Below are 17,500 nucleotides of genomic sequence, written 5' to 3'. Positions count from 1 at the left end.
GTTGGAGGGGATGGAATAGGACGTCCCTATTTTCAGGGGAGAAACGTCGGAGGGGATGGAATAGGACGTCCCTATTTTCAGGGGAGAAACGTCGGAGGGGATGGAATAGGACGTCCCTATTTTCAGGGGAGAAACGTCGGAGGGGATGGAATAGGACGTCCCTATTTTCAGGGGAGAAACGTTGGAGGGGATGGAATAAGACGTCCCTATTTTCAGGGGAGAAACATTGGAGGGGATGGAATAGGACGTCCCTATTTTCAGGGGAGAAACGTCGGAGGGGATGGAATAGGACGTCCCTATTTTCAGGGGAGAAACGTCGGAGGGGATGGAATAGGACGTCCCTATTTTCAGGGGAGAAACGTCGGAGGGGATGGAAAAGGACGTCCCTATTTTCAGGGGAGAAACGTCGGAGGGGATGGAATAGGACGTCCCTATTTTCAGGGGAGAAACGTTGGAGGGGATGGAATAAGACGTCCCTATTTTCAGGGGAGAAACGTTGGAGGGGATGGAATAGGACGTCCCTATTTTCAGGGGAGAAACGTCGGAGGGGATGGAAAAGGACGTCCCTATTTTCAGGGGAGAAACGTCGGAGGGGATGGAATAGGATGTCCCTATTTTCAGGGGAGAAACGTCGGAGGGGATGGAAAAGGACGTCCCTATTTTCAGGGGAGAAACGTCGGAGGGGATGGAGTTATCCGACCCCAAAGCCGTCTGAAGGTAGCCCTGTATAGGAAAGTGTTTTTTTAAATGTTTCATTTTATTATGCTTTTCATATATGTTGGAAGCCGCCCAGAGTGGCTGAGGCAACCCAGTTAGATGGGGGGAGGCGTATTAAGAGTAAAATTATCATTATGCAATGGGACGTCCCTATGTTCATCGGAGAAATGTCGGAGGGCATGTTTCTGCAACGTCTGTAGGATACTTTTTGGGCGGTCTCGCTGGGCAATTTCATAAGTATTTAAAAAGACCTTTGCTCTGGGTCCTCACCTCTTTGCAAGAGGGGGGAGGACGGAACTCAGTTGCAACAGAAAAATAAATATTTTCCTTGCTTTCACTAGATTCTGCCTCTAACCATTCTTCTCCGATTTAGGGGGCACTGAGGAGCTGGGCTACCAAAGCTGACCCCGAATTTTTCCTATAACAGGAGTTGCGTGTAACGATATTCTGGGGACGTCAGCGAGAGATGAACTCCCCTTGGCTCGCTCTGTAATTAATCCCGTAAACCCAGATTACTTTCCCCAAACACTGACTCATCATGCAGGAATTAATCTGGATCGGCCAGGATTAATTACAGAGCCAAGCCTTTTGGCAAGAGGTCTCGGGACTGTGACATCACAGGCAAGGATCCGCCGCGCTGATTACTCAGGCAGGGTGGCCGAATCCCATCATGTTCTTGGTAAGACTCCATGCGCCAAATTTTGGGGAAGGAACTGGTCGTTTTTAACGATGGGCGGCTAGCCGGCGGAACTCACCGCTACAAGATGCCGTGGCCAAGAATGAATGAATCTTTATTTGCGTCAGCCGTGCTGATCGCCAAAGAATGGATGCTTTTGAATTGTGGTGCTGGAGGAGACTCTTGAGAGTCCCATGGACTGCAAGAAGATCCAACCTCTCCATTCTGAAGGAAATCAGCCCTGAGTGCTCACTGGACACTGGAGCTGAGGCTCCAAGACTTTGGCCACCTCATGAGAAGAGAAGACTCCCTGGAAAAGACCTTGATGTTGGGAAAGATGGAGGGCGCAAGGAGAAGGGGACGACAGAGGACGAGATGGTTGGATAGTGTCTTCGAAGCTACCAGCATGAGTTTGACCAAACTGTGGGAGGCAGTGGAAGACAGGAGGGCCTGGCGTGCTCTGGTCCAGGGGGTCACCAAGAGTCGGATACAACTAAACGACTCAACAACAACAACAGGGGGTGGACCCCATCGTCCCCTTCCCCAACAAGCCAGCCCCCGCAAGATACTCACGGCCAGCTGCTGCTCCAGATCTCGGATTCTGCCCTGGAGAGTTGCAACCTCTTGCCGCGACTCCACCTTTGGCGAGGTGGCTTTGGCCGAAGCCTCACCCGACAGCTCCGAGAGGTCATTCAGAGCTTCCTTGAGTTTGAAGACTTCTTTGGAAAGCTCTGTGATCTGCAAGGCAGCGAAGAGGCAATTTATTCTCCCGGTGCCCGCCCATTCCAACATTTCCCCCCAATCAAAGAGCATCGCAAAACTAAAGGGGTTTTGGTATTTCCTCCTCCGTCCAAGCCCATTTTCCTTCCGTGCTGCGTCTCCCCCCCCCCCGACTGCGAATCCGTCAGCTGCTGCAGATATTTTGCAAGGGTTCCTGGGTGCAGCTTCTTGCAAGCTTCAGTATGGAAGCTGTGCAAAATTTGTGTACAGGACATTTGATTCTCCGTACTTGTAGCCGAAATTTAGCAGCGTTGGAATAACACTTGTAGTTTAAGGGCAAATTTTGGACACAGTGGAGAGATAAAAAGATTTGGGTTATTATAAAAGATTCCGGTAGGAAATGATTAGCAATAGGGACCCACAAAGGGGAGGAGGGAAGTTCGGGAGATTTTTGTCAACTTGTTTTTATGATTTATGTTTGTTATACAGTGATCCCTTGGTTCTCAAACACCTTGGAACCCAAACACTGCAAACCCGGAAGTAAGCATTGCAGTTTGCAAACCTTTTTTGGAAGCCGAACGTGCTCCGTTTTGAGTGTTACGCTGAGTTCTGTCTGTTTTTGCTATTTATTTTACGTTTTTGTTTTGGCAGCTCTTTTTCGTTTTGTTTTCGTGACTGTACGGAAGAACCCAGTTCAGCTACTGATGGATTGATTGATTTTGTGACTGCAGCGCATTGATTATTGCAGGCATAGGCCAACTCCGCCCCTCCAGATGTTTGGGACTACAATTCCCATCACCCCTGACCACTGGTCCTGTTAGCTAGGGATGATGGGAGTTGTAGTCCCAAAACATCTGGAGGGCCGGAGTTTGCCGATGCCTGGATTATTGTTTTTATTTTATGGATTGATGATCTCATTAGATAGTGAAGTCCATGTTAAATGGCTGTTTTAGGGGTTTAAAAGTCTGGAACAGATTAATCCGTTTTGCATGACTTTCCATGGGAAAGCGCCCCTTGAGTTTTGGAACGCTTTGGTTTTGGAACGGAATTTCCGGAACGGATTAAGTTTGAGAACCAAGGTACCACTGTACAGTGGACGCTCAAGTTTCGAACCTGATCCATGTGGGATGCATGTTCGCAACCCGCAGCGGCACATCTGCGCATGCGTGGGTTGCGATTTGGCACTTCTGAGCATGCACAAAGCGCGATTTAGCTCTTCTGCACATGCGCAGCCACCGAAACCTGGAAGTAACCCGTTCCGGTACTTCTGAGTTTTGGCGGGTCCGTAACCCAAAAAAACCACAATCTGAAGCGTCTGTAACCCGAGGTATGACTGCATTTGCAAAATTTCAGTTTGAAAAACCAACCAAATAAATACAGGTGAAACTCGAAAAATTAGAATATCATGGGAAAGTTCCTTGATTTCAGTAATTCAACTTGAAAGGTGAAACTAATACATGAGAGACTCGTGAGATGTGTCAAGCCTTGATTTGTTCTACAGGTGAAACCCGAAAAATTAGAATAGCGTGGGAAAGTTCCTTGATTTCAGTAATTCAACTTGAAAGGTGAAACTAATATATGAGATAGACTCGTGACATGCAAAGTGAGATATGTCAAGCCTTGATTTGTGATAACTGTGATGATCATGGCGTACAGCTGGTGAAAACCCCAAATTAACCATCTCAGAAAATTAGAATATTCAAGGAAATCAGCAAAACAAGGACTGCAAATCGAGCAAGATTGGACCTCTGAGAAGCAGACACACATCTTGCTTTGCATGTCACAAGTCGATCTCATCTATTAGTTTCACCATTCAAGTTGAATTCCTGAAATCACGGAACTTTCCCACGATATTCTAATTTTTCGAGTTTCACCTGTAAATATTGGCGGGCTTCTAGAGACGAAGCCTTCCAATTTTATTTCCCAAACCCAAACAGATGTGTCTGCTCCTCCTCGGAGCGTATGCACGCCCGCACTCACTTTGCGGTCCTTTTCCTTGACCAGCTTGGCCGAGTCCTCAATGTGGCTGTGCAGTTCTCGGATCCGCTCCGACTCGGCCCGCAAGCCTTGCAGCTGCTTCTCGGCGGCTGCCAACTGCGCCTCGGCCGCGTGCTTCTCGCTTTTCATGAAGAGCGCCTCTCGCTGGACCTGGAAGACCTCTGTGCAGGTCCGCTCGTGCTTGCGCCCCAAATCGGCCAACTTGGCACTTAGGGCGTCTGCCTCAGCCTGCAGCCGGGCGCGGAGCTCCTCGTGAGCCTCCTTCGAGACGGCTCCCTTCAGCACCACCTCCAGCTCCTCCTTGAGCCCCACGGTCTCCTGGTCCTTGGCCTTCAGCTCTTGCTCCAGAAGCTTGGACTTGGCCTTCAGCTCCCAGAGGGTCCCCTCCAGTGCCTCCTTGGCCCGGGCGTGCTCAGCAAGGGGCACCGACCCACGCCGACAGGTCTCCGCCGCTTCCCGCGCTTCCGCCAACTCCTTCAAGGTGCCCTCGTGGTGCTTCTTCAGCTCCGAGAGACTCTTCTCCGCCTCAGAGAGGGAGGTCCTCAGCTTGCCCGCCACGTCCTCCTGCTCCTGCTGAGAGGCCAGCTTCTCCTTGGCAGATCTCAGCTCCTCCGCCAGCATCTCACGGCCTTTCCGGAGCTGTTCCGCCTCAGCCTCGGCCGCCTGGCGCTGCCCCTCAAGGGTGTCCAGCTGGCTCCGCAGTTGGCCGGCTTCCTCCCTCAGGCTCCGACTCCCTTCCTCTTCCAGCTGTCGGGTCTTCTCCTTCAGCTCCCTCACCTCGGCCTCCATGGAAGCGCACCTTGCCAGCAGGACCTCCTTCTCCTTGGAGACCTCATCCAAGGAGACCTTCATCTCCTTGTCCTCCTCCACGGCTGCTTCCTCCTGGGTCCTGAGACGTCCCTCCAGATCCTTCACCTTCCGCTCTCGCTCCTCAAGGTCCATCCGAGCCTGCTGCAAGGCGGTCTTCGTCGTCTCCAACTCGGTCCTGGAGCTCTCCAACAGCTCCTTCTCCTCCACAGACAAGATGCCAAGCTCCATCTGTTCCTGGAGGAGCTTCACTTCCGCTAGGGCCGCCTGGTACTTCTCCCGGGTGGCGCTGAGCTCCTTGGCCAGCTCTCCCATCTCCTCCTTCCTGGCTCCCGCCTCTGCTTGGCTTGCGTCTCCTTCCGTCCCCAAACCGGAGCTCCCCTCCGCTGCCGTCCCCCCGCCACCCCGAAGGGCCGGGAAGCTGCTCTTCTCCAGAGCCAGTTTGAGGGCCCGGATTTGCTTCTCGTGGTCGGCCTTCAGCTGCTCGTAGGCCTCCGCCGGGATGAGCTTGCAGGACGACTCGCCAGCTCCATCGACGGACTTCAGGGCCTCCTGGGCCTCCACGTGTTGCTCCTTCAAGCGGTCAAACTCGGACCGGAGCGAGTCGTATAGGATGATGGGGATGAAGTCTGCCGAGATGTCGGCATCGCTCTCATCCTTCTCATAATTCTCCAGGACCTGCGGGAGATGGGAAGTTAGTTGGTGTGGAGGACTCCCTGGTCCTGAATAACTGTGCCCCTGAAGGACCAGGTGAGCAGCCTGGGGGTCATTTTGGACCCACAGCTGTCCATGGAGGTGCAGGTCAGTTCTGTGTCTATCTGGTCCACAGGATGAGACCCTCCCTGCCCACAGACTGTCTGACCAGAGTGGTGCATGCTCTGGTTATCTCCCACTTGGACTACTGCCATGCCCTCTACGTGGGGCTACCTTTGAAGGTGACCTGGAAACTGCAACTAATCCAGAATGCGGCAGCCAGACTGGGGACTGGGAGTGGAGACCGTATAACACCGGTCCTGAAAGACCTACATTGGCCCCCAGGACGTTTCCAAGCACAATTCAAAGTGTTGGTGCTGACCTTGAAAGCCCTAAACGGCCCAGTAGACCTGAAGGAGCATCTCCACCCCCATCGTTCTGCCTGGCCACTTGAGGTCCATCTCCAAGGGCCTTCTGGCAGCTCCCTCTCTGTGAGAGGCGAAATTACAGGTAACCAGGCAGAGGGCCTTCTCGGTGGTGGCGCCCTCCCATCAGATGTCAAGGAAATAAACAACTACCTGACTTTTAGAAGACATCTGAGGGCAGCCCTGTTTAGGGAAGCTTTTAATGTTTGATGTTTTATCGCATTTTTAATATTCTGTTGAGAGCCGCCCAGAGTGGCTGGGGAAACCCAGCCAGATGGGCGGGGTATAAATAAGTAATAATAATAATTATTATTATAGCTGTGAAGGAGTTCTCCATTTACCTGTATCTTCTCCATCAGCTCCTTGTTCTTCTGGGTCAGGGAATTGACCTGTCCTTGCAAGGTCGCCAGGAGTTCCTCAGTGGAGACACTCAAACTCTTTTTCGAGAGTAGAAGCTCAGCCCCTGTCGAAACAAGAGCAACTTTAAAGAAAAGCCGAAATCCCACAGCAAGGGAACCCAGGGAACCAAATCACAGACAAGGTTTCTTGCAGGGCCGGATTTCGATGGAGAGCGGCCCTCAGCTGCTCCACTTGCAAGGTCCCTCTGAATCCCCAAACTTCACGACTAGAAGAAAATGGAAGAGAGTTGTAGACCAGGCGTAGGCAACCTTCGGCCCTCCAGATGTTTTGGACTACAATTCCCATCATCCCTGACCACTGGTCCTGTTAGCTAGGGATGATGGGAGTTGTAGTCCCAAAACATCTGGAGGGCTGAATGTTGGGGGTGCCTGTTATAGACAAAAGTGAGTGAAGCTGAGGGTATTCAAAATTCGGCAACTCACAATTTCTCCTCTAAAGGACATCAGAAAATGTCTTCATCCAAATTTGTTTGTCTGAGTTTGTCACTTTCGATGTACAGAATGGTCAGCGCGGACAGGCTCTCTTGCATAGCTGTCAACTTACAGATTTGAAAATAAGGGACCAGCAGCCTCGAAAATAAGGGATCAGCAGCCAAAATAAGGGATTTTCCAAGGGGCACAGGTATGTTCGACTTCTGATCCCCTCCGAGCCAAAGGCAGAAAGCCCAGCCAGCAGCCAAACGAAGCCTTAAGTAGTGGTTCCCACAGCGCAACAACCCGGCAAAGGGGATGCAGCAAGGAAAACCACCGTCACCTCTCCGCTGGGAAGCGCTGAGCAAAGGCAACGCGGCCGATTTGATTGGCACAAGGCATGCAAGCTCCACCCCCCAGTCGTTCTTAGACTCCTTATTGGGTGAGCAACGCAGCCAAGCAACACAGTTGGAGCCTCCCTCCTCCCTGGCCGGCAGGGAGGGAGGGAGAGGAGCTGCTTCCTTTGAAACCCGGGAAATTTAAGGGACATCATCCATAAGGGACAGCAGCGGGACACGGCGCTGGGATAAGGGACTTTCCCGCCAAATAAGGGACGGTTGACAGCTATGCTCTCTTGAGACATCGTGGCCCTTAATTCATTTTTGATTCTTTGGAATCTCAAAAATCTCCTCTCTCCCGAGCCGTTAGTGACCATGAAGTTAAGAAATAGCCGCAAGATTGCTTCCCCATCTGATTTCCCCCATCTGATTTTCCCCCTTGTACAGTGGTACCTTGGTTTGCAAACAGTCTGGTTTGCATACGTTTTGGATTACAAACACGTCAAACCCGGAAGCGCATGTGTCCCGGTTTGCAAACTTTTTTTGGATTACAACCCATTTTGGGGGGGATAACGGACAAATTTATTTTGGAGGCCCCACTGGCGAAAGCGCGCCTTGGGTTGCAACCAGTTTTGGTTTACGAACGGACGTCCGGAACGGATTATGGTTGTAAACCAAGGTGCCACTATATATAATTTGATAAACAATATATAATTTGATAAAGGTCTGTACGAGACAGAGAGGACTCTGCTGTAAGCCTAGGGCTTTATCTCACCTACAGGTGAAAGAGCAAAAGTTCATCAATAGGTTCCAGGTCAATATCTTCCATCAACACTTCAACACCTTGCAGAATTTCTTGCTTAGGTGCTATCAGGATACCAAGAATGCAAAACAATTGTTCAACATCACTGTGCACAAGACTTCTTTTTAAATTGGCTTCAAGTGCATCTTATATAGGAACAAAGAACTTTATCCTAAATTTACTTCTTCAAGAAAGTGCATCTAAGGCCCTAGGCTTCAGCCTACTTAAAGGTAAAGGGACCCCTGACCATTAGGTCCAGTCGTGGCCGACTCTGGGGTTGCGGCGCTCATCTCGCTTTATTGGCCGAGGGAGACGGCGTACAGCTTCCGGGTCATGTGGCCAGCAGGACTAAGCCGCTTCTGGAGAACCAGAGCAGCGCACGGAAACGGCGTTTACCTTCCCGCCGGAGCGGTACCTATTTATCTACTTGCACTTTGATGTACTTTTGAACTGCTAGGTTGGCAGGAGCAGGGACTGAGCAACGGGAGCTCACCCCGTCGCAGGGATTCGAACCGCCGACCTTCTGATCGGCAAGTCCTAGGCTCTGTGGTTTAACCCACAGCGTCACCCGCGTCCCACTCAGCCTACTTAGCCTATACATAAATTCAGCAACATTTGCTGTGCAATGCATCGTGCTGCAGAGTCCGATTTCGATTCGATTCGTCGCATCTCAAATGAATCCCAATAAATAAAAATAACGTCAGAGAACGTAACAGAACATCACAAACGCCTGCCATCTTTGCCGATTCTGCATATTCAAATAAGGTCCTCGAGGAGGGGGAAACATGACCATTAAGTACTAATAACAACCATACCTGGGAATTCAAGGAGGTCTCCCTCTTCGTCTTGAAGGGTTTCGATGTCGTAGCTGGTGTTTTCCTTCTCATTCTGTGTGGGGCAGGGGGAAGCAGAAAAAAAAGAGGGGTTCAGGCAGGACCAGACCACCAGGAGTCATTTTGGACTGCCGACTGTCCATGGAGGTGCAGGTCAATTCTGCGTCTAGAGGGGTTGTTTATCAGCTCCATCTGGGACGCAGAATGAGACCCTCCCTGCCCACAGACTGTCTGGCCAGAGTGGTGCATGCTCTAGTTATCTCCCGCTTGGACTACTGCCATGCGTTCTACGTGGGGCTACCTTTGAAGGTGACCTTGAAACTGCAACTAATCCAGAATGCGGCAGCCAGACTGGGGACTGGGAGCGGCCACCAAGACCATATAACCCCAGTCCTGAAAGTCCTACATTGGCTCCCAGGATGTTTCCAAGCACAATTCAAAGTGTTGGTGCTGACCTTTCAAGCCCTAAACGGCCCAGTATCTGAAGGAGTGTCTCCACCCCGGACACCTGGGTCCATCTCCCGAGGGCCTTCTGGCGGTTCCCTCCCTGCGAGAAGCGAGGTTGCAGGGAACCAGGCAGAGGGCCTTCTCGGTGATGGCACCCTCCCATCAGATGTCAAGGAAATAAACAACTATCTGACTTTTAGAAGACATCCGTTTAGGGAAGTTTTTAACGTTTGACGTTTTGTTGTGTTTTTAATATCCTGTTGGGAGCTGCTCAGAGTGGCTGGGGAAACCCAACCACATGGGCGGGGTATAAATAATAAATTATTGTTATTATTAGACCAACGAGGTTTCCTAGCCTGACCAAGACTATCAGGGATGCTTGCTCCCCTGCAAATCCAGATGTCAAGACTATCCCACCACAGATATTGGCTCGTAGGGAACAAAGCTCTTATTGGGGTAAACCCACGAAAATAACGCTGTTGTTTTCACGAGTCTGCTGTGTATTTCAAACCCCACCAATGCACATGGCTTGCGGTACCTCCACAGATGACAGACGGCTCCGCAAAGCCGCCAACTCTCTCCCAAGGTTTTCCTTTTCCCCAACTTTCTCCTCCAGCTGTTTCTGAAGCTCTTCCACCTGGTGGGGCAGAGAGAAATCGATCCATTCATTTAAACGTTTGATCTATGGGCTACCATTAAAATGAGTCTGCATTTTAAACTGTATTTTAACTCGTATTTTAATAAATTGGATGTACATTTCCAAAAGTGGGGACGCGGGTGGCGCTGTGGTCTAAACCACAGAGCCTAGGACTTGCCAATCGGAAGGTCGGCGGTTCGAATCCCCGCAATGACGGGGTGAGCTCCCGTTGCTCGGTCCCTGCTCCTGCCAACCTAGCAGTTTGAAAGCACATCAAAGTGCAAGTAGATCAACCTTCGGTGGGAAGGTCAACGGCGTTTCCATGCGCTGCTCTGGTTCGCCAGAAGCGGCTTAGTCCTGCTGGCCACATGACCCGGAAGCTGTACGCCAGTAAAGCGAGATGAGCGCCGCAACCCCAGAGTCGGCCACGACTGGACCTAACGGTCAGGGGTCCCTTTACCTTTACATTTGACCCACAGAGCCTAGGGCTTGCTGATCAGAAGGTCGGCGGTTCAAATCCCCGCAATGACGGAATGAGCTCCCCTTGCTCGGTCCCTGCTCCTGCCAACCTAGCAGTTCGAAAGCACGTCAAAGTGCAAGTAGATCAACCTTCGGCGGGAAGGTCAACGGCGTTTCCATGCGCTGCTCTGGTTCGCCAGAAGTGGCTTAGTCCTGCTGGCCACATGACCCGGAAGCTGGACGCCGGCTCCCTCGGCCAATAAAGCGAGATGAGCGCTGCAACCCCAGAGTCGTCCGCGACTGGACCTAACAGCCCGGGGTCCCTTTACCCTTTACCTTTACATTTCCAAAATATAAGATAAAAAGCAAATAAAATAAAACCGACGTGCAGCAACCGTGTTTTCTGTTGTGTCGGCTCCTCTGATGTAAGTCATGGGCCCCGCCTGCTCCCTAAAATATCACTGGTTTGCTCCTTTCTATATATAAGGTGCCTACATTCTGCATGGACTGGTTGCAGTGCAAATGGCTTGAGATACCTATTTGATCCATAAATTGCCATATAGGTGCATATATTCAGCACAAAAAAACAGCGACAATTTGTTGTGGACAAAGGACAGCTGGACATATAAAGGGCCCCATTACCTTCAGGAGCTTAGGGCCTCATCAAACCCAAATCGGCCCTGGTTCCAACATTTTAAAACGTGAAGCAACAGAAGCAAAAAGCTAGCCGAAAGGAGAGGTTGGAGGGCCATCTGTCTGGGATGCTTTAGCTGAGATTCCCGCATTGCAGGGGGTTGGTCTAGATGGCCGCTGAGGGTCCCAGCCAACTCTACGATCAGCACGGGGGCAATGGGTTCCCTTTTCTAAGAAACGGCATCTTTTAAACTTAAGCCTTTCTCACACACCCCTCCTCTCCCCGTCATCTCAATTTGCTGCGGTGTGTAATAAATGCGATTTTCTTGGTCCTTTTTTAAACCATCCTCGAATATTATCTCGGGCAGATAATAGGCTCACCTGCTTCTGTAGAGTATGCAAAGACCCATCGTCCAGTCGCTAATGGAGACAAGAAAAAAGGGAGATGGACAGGATTAATAGAGCCTGAGAATATATATATATAGATATATATATAATGTACACACACACACACACACACACACACATATATACTGTATTTTTTGCTCTATAAGACTCACTTTTCCCCTCCTAAAAAGTAAGGGGGAATGTGTGTGCGTCTTATGGAGGCTGCACAGCTATCCCAGAAGCCAGAACAGCAAGAGGGATTGCTTCTTTCGCTGCGCAGCGATCCCTCTTGTTGTTCTGGCTTCTGGGATTCAGAATATTTTTTTTCTTGGTTTCCTCCTCCAAAAACTAGGTGTGTCTTGTGGTCTGGTGCGTCTTATAGAGCAAAAAATACGGTATATACAGATTTATATTGCTATCTTTTCATATTGTTTCCGTACAAAGGGACCCTAACCATGTCTACTGTGACCTGAGTCCTACTCAATTCAACAGGGTTTTACTCTTAAGTAAGTGGGGTTTCCTGAAGCCATATAAGGCAGCCTGCCATCTCCCCATCACAGCTTTGCACAGGCTGTTATTCGAAAGCACTCTGCACATGCCTCTGCAACCCTCGCCGCCTGCATTCATGTGTAAACGCAAACTACCGTATTTTTTGCTCTATAAGACTCACTTTTTCCCTCCTAAAAATGTGTGTGCGTCTTATGGAGCGAATGCAGGCTGCGCAGCTATCCCAGAAGCCAGAACAGCAAGAGGGATCGCTGCTTTCACTGCACAGCGATCCCTCTTGTTGTTCTGGCTTCTGGGATTCAGAATATTTTTTTTCTTGGTTTCCTCCACCAAAAACTAGGTGCGTCTTGTGGTCTGGTGCGTCTTACAGAGCAAAAAATACGGTACTTACTCATTATGCACTGACGTTTAATTTTACTATGGGATCCTAATGGGTTATTGAACATTGCTTTATTCGATATGAGCTGTTTATTTCAAAGCGATTGTGACAATTTTTAATATCGGACCAGATTGTCGCTATAAGTGTTTGACGTTTTATCATTACAGTGGAACCTCAGTTTTTGAATGTCTTCCGTTCTGGAAGTCCCGAAACATCCGAAAACTGAGGATCAAAGGGACTGCCGGCAAGTTTAATGGGGGAAATTGATAAACGCAAGTCGGAAATCGAATGTTCGTCTCCCAAGGCGCATTCAAAAATGGAAGCATTCGCTTCCAGGTTTTTGGCATTCAGCTTCTGAAACATTCAGCAGCCAAGACATTTGAAAACCGAAGTTGGACTGTATTTTTATATGTGTTGGAAGCCAGATGGGCAGGGTATAAATTTAAATACAGTGGTACCTTGGTTCTCAAATGCCTTGGTTCCCAAATGCCGAAAACCCGCAAGGAAGTGTTCCGGTTTTTGAACGTTTTTCGGAAGCTGAACATCCGACACGGCTGTCAGCTATTGTTTCCGGGGTGCCTGCACCAATCAGAAGCCACGCCTTGGTTTCCGAACATTTCGGAAGCCAAACGGACTTCCGGAACAGATTAAGTTTGGCGCTTTTGTTTTCGCTCGTTATTTTGCCTTTTTTAGGCTTTTTCTGTTCATTTGTTTTTGCGACTGTGCGGAAACCCAGTCCAGCTACTGATTGATCAATTGTGTGGCTGCGGAAACGGATAAAAGCCCCCCATCCAGACGATGACCATCATCAGTGCAGGTAAAGAAGAAAATAATTTCAATTTTTATCATCTACAATACTGTCCTATTTATTTTATAGTACAGTACATTGATTCTTGCTTTCATTTTATGGATCAATGGTCTCGTTAGATAGTAAAGTTCACGTTAAGTTGCTGTTTTAGGGGTTGTTTTTAAAAGTCAGGAACGGGTTAATCCCTTTTGCATTCCTTTCTGTGGGAAAGCAGCGCGCCTTGAGTTTTGGACCGCTTTGGTTTTGGAACGGACTTCCGGAACGGATTCAGTTTGAGAACCAAGGTACCACTGTATATATGTGTGTGCCGTCTGGCTGAGGGACGGCACAGGAGACAGATCCCCGGGTTCACCGGGAGCAAGTTCAAGCCCGGAACACCTCACTTTCTGCTTCACTGTCTCTTGCCGCTGCTCCAGGCTTCGGATCTTTTGCAGAAGCTGAGCTCTCTCCTGACGCAGCCGCACGATTTCCTCATAGGCCTCCTGGTCCTCCTGGTGGGGGGGAGAGAAACCCAAAGCTGAGTGATATGGGGCTGGTCCCCTTTCCCATCTCGAGGGTGTTATAGGAATTCTAAGGTCTTTTATATATATAAAAGAAATGTACAAGGCAAACACATACATAAGTATATCAACCACGTGTCTGAAATAGTACAGGAGAACAATCCTGAGGCCATTTTGACTCTCCGAAATTGACCTCAAATATTTCTCTGCAAGGAGGAAGGAGATGGGGAAAGCTTTCCAATGGTCCTTGGACTGTAGGGGCTTACGCCTCCCAATAAATCCAGTCTGGCAAGCATCTGTTAAGTTGATATCAATATGTGTAAGAGATTCAGGAACCAAGTATTGACCATCTCCAAGGAATGGCCAGGCTACCCGGAAAAGGCAATTGATAAGGCATGATTGATCAGGTCTCCTGGCAGACAGGAGAGAAGCAACACACTCCCATTTCTGCTGGGGACCACCTCTTTCTGTAATGTATGCGTGATGTTTTGGGGGGTGGTCTTGAGCTACAGGGTAGGCAATTTCAAAAGTCTATATACAAGCTTGCACACCAATGTTCAGGGTTCCTCTCCTCCCTCCCTGTGTGGGGAGTGAGGACCCTGTTGCAACAGTTTAATAAAGATCAGGCTTACTAGCCGCTTTGCTTCTCAATATTCTCTGCTTGGCCTCTGTTATTTTCTCCTACCGATGGAGAACCTACTTAAGGACTCTACATGGGCTCTTGGGTACCCCAAAAGGGAAAAGGAGCAGTTTTTTCTCATAACAAGGGCATCACCGCTAAGGGATCCTCACCGTCGCAGCCGGAACAGGAGGGTCATTGTGGTGGGTCCGGGCCGGCTTGGCGGTGATGACTCGGTTGCCCCGTTCGGCAGGAGCCGGGTTGTGGTCCGGCAGGTGGGGGTCCTAATAATAATGATGATGATGATAATAATAATATTTGTTTGTTTGTTTATATCCCACCCATCTGGCTGGGTGTCTCCAGCCACTCTGGGCAGCTCCCAACAGAATATTAGAAACACGATAAAACATCAAACATTAAAAACTTCCCAAAAAACGTAGCAGTATATATTTAAACTGAAATTCAGCAAGCAGGACTTATACAGTCATACCTCGAATCTCAAAAGCCTTGGCTCCCGAACAAATCGGCTCCTGAATGTCACAAACCCGGAAGTGAGTGTTCCGGTTTTTGAATGTTATTTTGGAACTCGAACGTCCAACGCGGCTTCCTATTTTCCCTACCTGGCTGGGGGCACTTCCTGGGGGAGGCGGGGCTTTCCTCTTTCTCGGGCTGCTGTTCTTCCCTTTGGTCAGAGAGTGGCGCGGAGAGGATGCCTGGTTTTTATTTTGGAAAAAGAAAGAAATAGATACGGAAAACGCAAATGAGGTACGTGAGGAGAATGTGCCCCCAGCAACATCGCCTGCCTTACAAGGATTGGGGGCTCGAAAATGTTACCTGGGAGGACGCTTCAGTCGACTCCTCTTCTGTGGGAAGCAGAAGGAGAAAAAGAGAGAGAGAGAGAGAGAGAGAACACAAAGATGGAATTAAATAAGATGGTGAGGGAACAACTAACTTGCGAGGCCCAGGTTCATCACCCTGTTAACAACTGAGATGGCTTAGATGCTGTAATACACAGTTACAGACTCACACTTGCGTGCATGAAAGGGTTAACCTGAGCCCTGAGCTCAAGTTGCCAGACTCGGTCTGGCTTCGCATGCCCTACCTTCTCAGCCTTCCCTCTTCCTGCTTCCCAGAACAAGCAAGAAGACATGCAGCCATGGCTCCCTGCAAGTGAACCAAATCTCTCTAAAAGGAGATTTCACTGCCTGCGTCTTTGCTAACCCAAATATTGCATGATCCTTTTTTTCGGTAAGGAAACCAACTCCCTCCCTCCTTTAGAGTCATTTGGAACCTTTTTCTTTGCATTATTGCTGGCGAATGGAGACTTGTTTGCTTTGGCATTAGTTCTGGAAATGAGTAAAGCTACCGTATTTTTTGCTCTATAGGACTCACTTTTTCCCTCCTAAAAAATAAGGGGAAATGTGTGTGCGTCTTATGGAGCGAATGCAGGCTGCGCAGCTATCCCAGAAGCCAGAACAGCAAGAGGGATCGCTGCTTTCACTGCGCAGCAATCCCTCTTGCTGTTCTGGCTTCTGAGATTCAGAATATTATTTTTTATTGATTTCCTCCTCCAAAAACTAGGTGCGTCTTATGGTCTGGTGCGTCTTATAGAGCGAAAATACGGTATTTAGATTTGCAGAGCTGAGCGGCTGTGATTTATTCTAGCCTAAGCATTTTCAGGGGAGCATTTGTTTAAAGGACGACGAAGGCAGGTGCAGAGCTAGCCGAGTTTAAACCGTCTTAGAGCCTGTCTCCTCCTCCTGCCTACAGTTCCTCAGGAACGTGGAGACGCAGAAATGGCCTCCACTTCTCACCAGGAAAAAGCCCAGTTCGACGGAGGGAAGGTATCCTTACCGCTGGCCCAGGAGTGGCGCTGAGCAGCTTCCTGCAGGTAGTGCTGGATGAGGGCGTTGCCAACAGCCGCGCCGTAATGGGCCGCGTCGTGACCCGTGGCATCAACAAGGCCGACCTTTGCCCCACCGTGGACCAGGACTTCCACCGTCTCCACGCTGCCGTTCTCGCAAGCCACCATCAGGGCTGTTCTGAAGCAAAGACGAGGCCAGTTAAGTTGAGAGGGGTACAGTGGTACCGCTGGTTAAGTACTTAATTCGTTCCGGAGGTCTGTTCTTAACCTGAAACTGTTCTTAACCTGAAGCACCACTTTAGCTAATGGGGCCTGCTGCTACCGCTGCACCGCTGGACCACGATTTCTGTTCTTATCCTGAAGCAAAGTTCTTAACCTGAAGCACTATTTCTGGGTTAGCGGAGTCTGTAACCTGAAGCGTATGTAACCTGAAGCGTATGTAACCTGAGGTACCACTGTAGCTTTGTTTGGACCAAGCGGCAGGGAGGCGTTGCGGAAAGAAACGGAAACGGCGGAGGGCTTGATTGGATTTGGATTTGATATCCCGCTTTATCACTACCCAAAGGAGTCTCAAAGCGGCTAACATTCTCCTTTCCCTTCCTCCCCCAAAACAAACACTCTGTGAGGTGAGTGGGGCTGAGAGACTTCAGAGAAGTGTGACTGGCCCAAGGTCACCCAGCAGCTGCATGTGGAGGAGCAGGGAATCGAACCCGGTTCACCAGATTACGAGTCTACCGCTCTTAACCACTACACCACACTTGCTCTGTGATCCGGTCCGCTGTCCGGTGCCGCAGGGGGAAATGGGGAGGTGCAGAGGAAGGATGCCGCCCAACGCCACACACACACACACAACAGCGGAAAAAGGCTCTCACCGTCCACGCTGGTCTCTGGCGTTGACGGCGGCTCCCCGGTGGAGCAGGTACCGGCACAGCTCCGAGTGACTCATCTTCGCCGCCAGCATGAGAGGGGTCGCGCCATCCTGCCGCCAGAGAGGAGAGTTGACGCAAAGTTAACAGCTAAAACCAGAGAACTTAATGACAACTGTTTCATGGAAGAATAGGTAAAGGTAAAGGGACCCCTGAACATTAGGCCCATTCGTGGCCGACTCTGGGGTTGCGGCGCTCATCTCGCTTTACTGGCCAAGGGAGCCGGCGTACAGCTTCCGGGTCATGTGGCCAGCAGGACTAAGCCGCTTCTGGCGAACCAGAGCAGCACACGGAAACGCCGTCTACCTTCCCGCCAGAGCGGTACCTAGTTATCTACTTGCACTTTGACGTGCTTTTGAACTGCTAGGTTGGCAGGAGCTGGGATGGAGCAACAGGAGCTCACTCTGTCGCGGGGATTCGAACCGCTGACCTTCTGATCGGCAAGTCCAAGGCTCTGTGGTTTAACCCACAGCGCCACCCGCGTCCCTCATGGAA

The 17,500-nt window shown here is 50.0% G+C and overlaps 1 protein-coding gene across 3 annotated transcripts in view; it reads right to left on the bottom strand.

Annotated features, from left to right (window-relative positions):
* Window positions 1-17,500, bottom strand: part of ANKRD24 (ankyrin repeat domain 24) — a 31,373-nt gene that overhangs the window by 1,849 nt on the left and 12,024 nt on the right. For 2 of the 3 annotated variants that reach the window (XM_080988783.1, XM_080988782.1), the window contains 12 exons: window positions 16,952-17,058; window positions 16,070-16,257; window positions 15,050-15,078; window positions 14,836-14,928; window positions 14,389-14,499; window positions 13,480-13,587; window positions 11,397-11,435; window positions 9,825-9,923; window positions 8,822-8,894; window positions 6,378-6,499; window positions 4,094-5,596; window positions 1,967-2,131 (listed from right to left, as the gene is read on the bottom strand). In XM_080988783.1, coding sequence (XP_080844909.1) covers window positions 1,967-2,131; window positions 4,094-5,596; window positions 6,378-6,499; window positions 8,822-8,894; window positions 9,825-9,923; window positions 11,397-11,435; window positions 13,480-13,587; window positions 14,389-14,499; window positions 14,836-14,928; window positions 15,050-15,078; window positions 16,070-16,257; window positions 16,952-17,058 — 2,637 coding nt within the window. Of the gene's footprint in view, window positions 1-1,966; window positions 2,132-4,093; window positions 5,597-6,377; window positions 6,500-8,821; window positions 8,895-9,824; window positions 9,924-11,396; window positions 11,436-13,479; window positions 13,588-14,388; window positions 14,500-14,835; window positions 14,929-15,049; window positions 15,079-16,069; window positions 16,258-16,951; window positions 17,059-17,500 lie in introns of those variants that run through there. The other variant, XM_080988784.1, reaches the window with a different exon arrangement.

Source organism: Podarcis pityusensis, assembly GCF_964106645.2.
Source record: "Podarcis pityusensis genome assembly, chromosome: 18".
In the NCBI taxonomy this organism is placed as follows: Eukaryota; Metazoa; Chordata; class Lepidosauria; order Squamata; family Lacertidae; genus Podarcis; species Podarcis pityusensis.
This window is presented reverse-complemented; position numbering and strand designations above follow the sequence as displayed.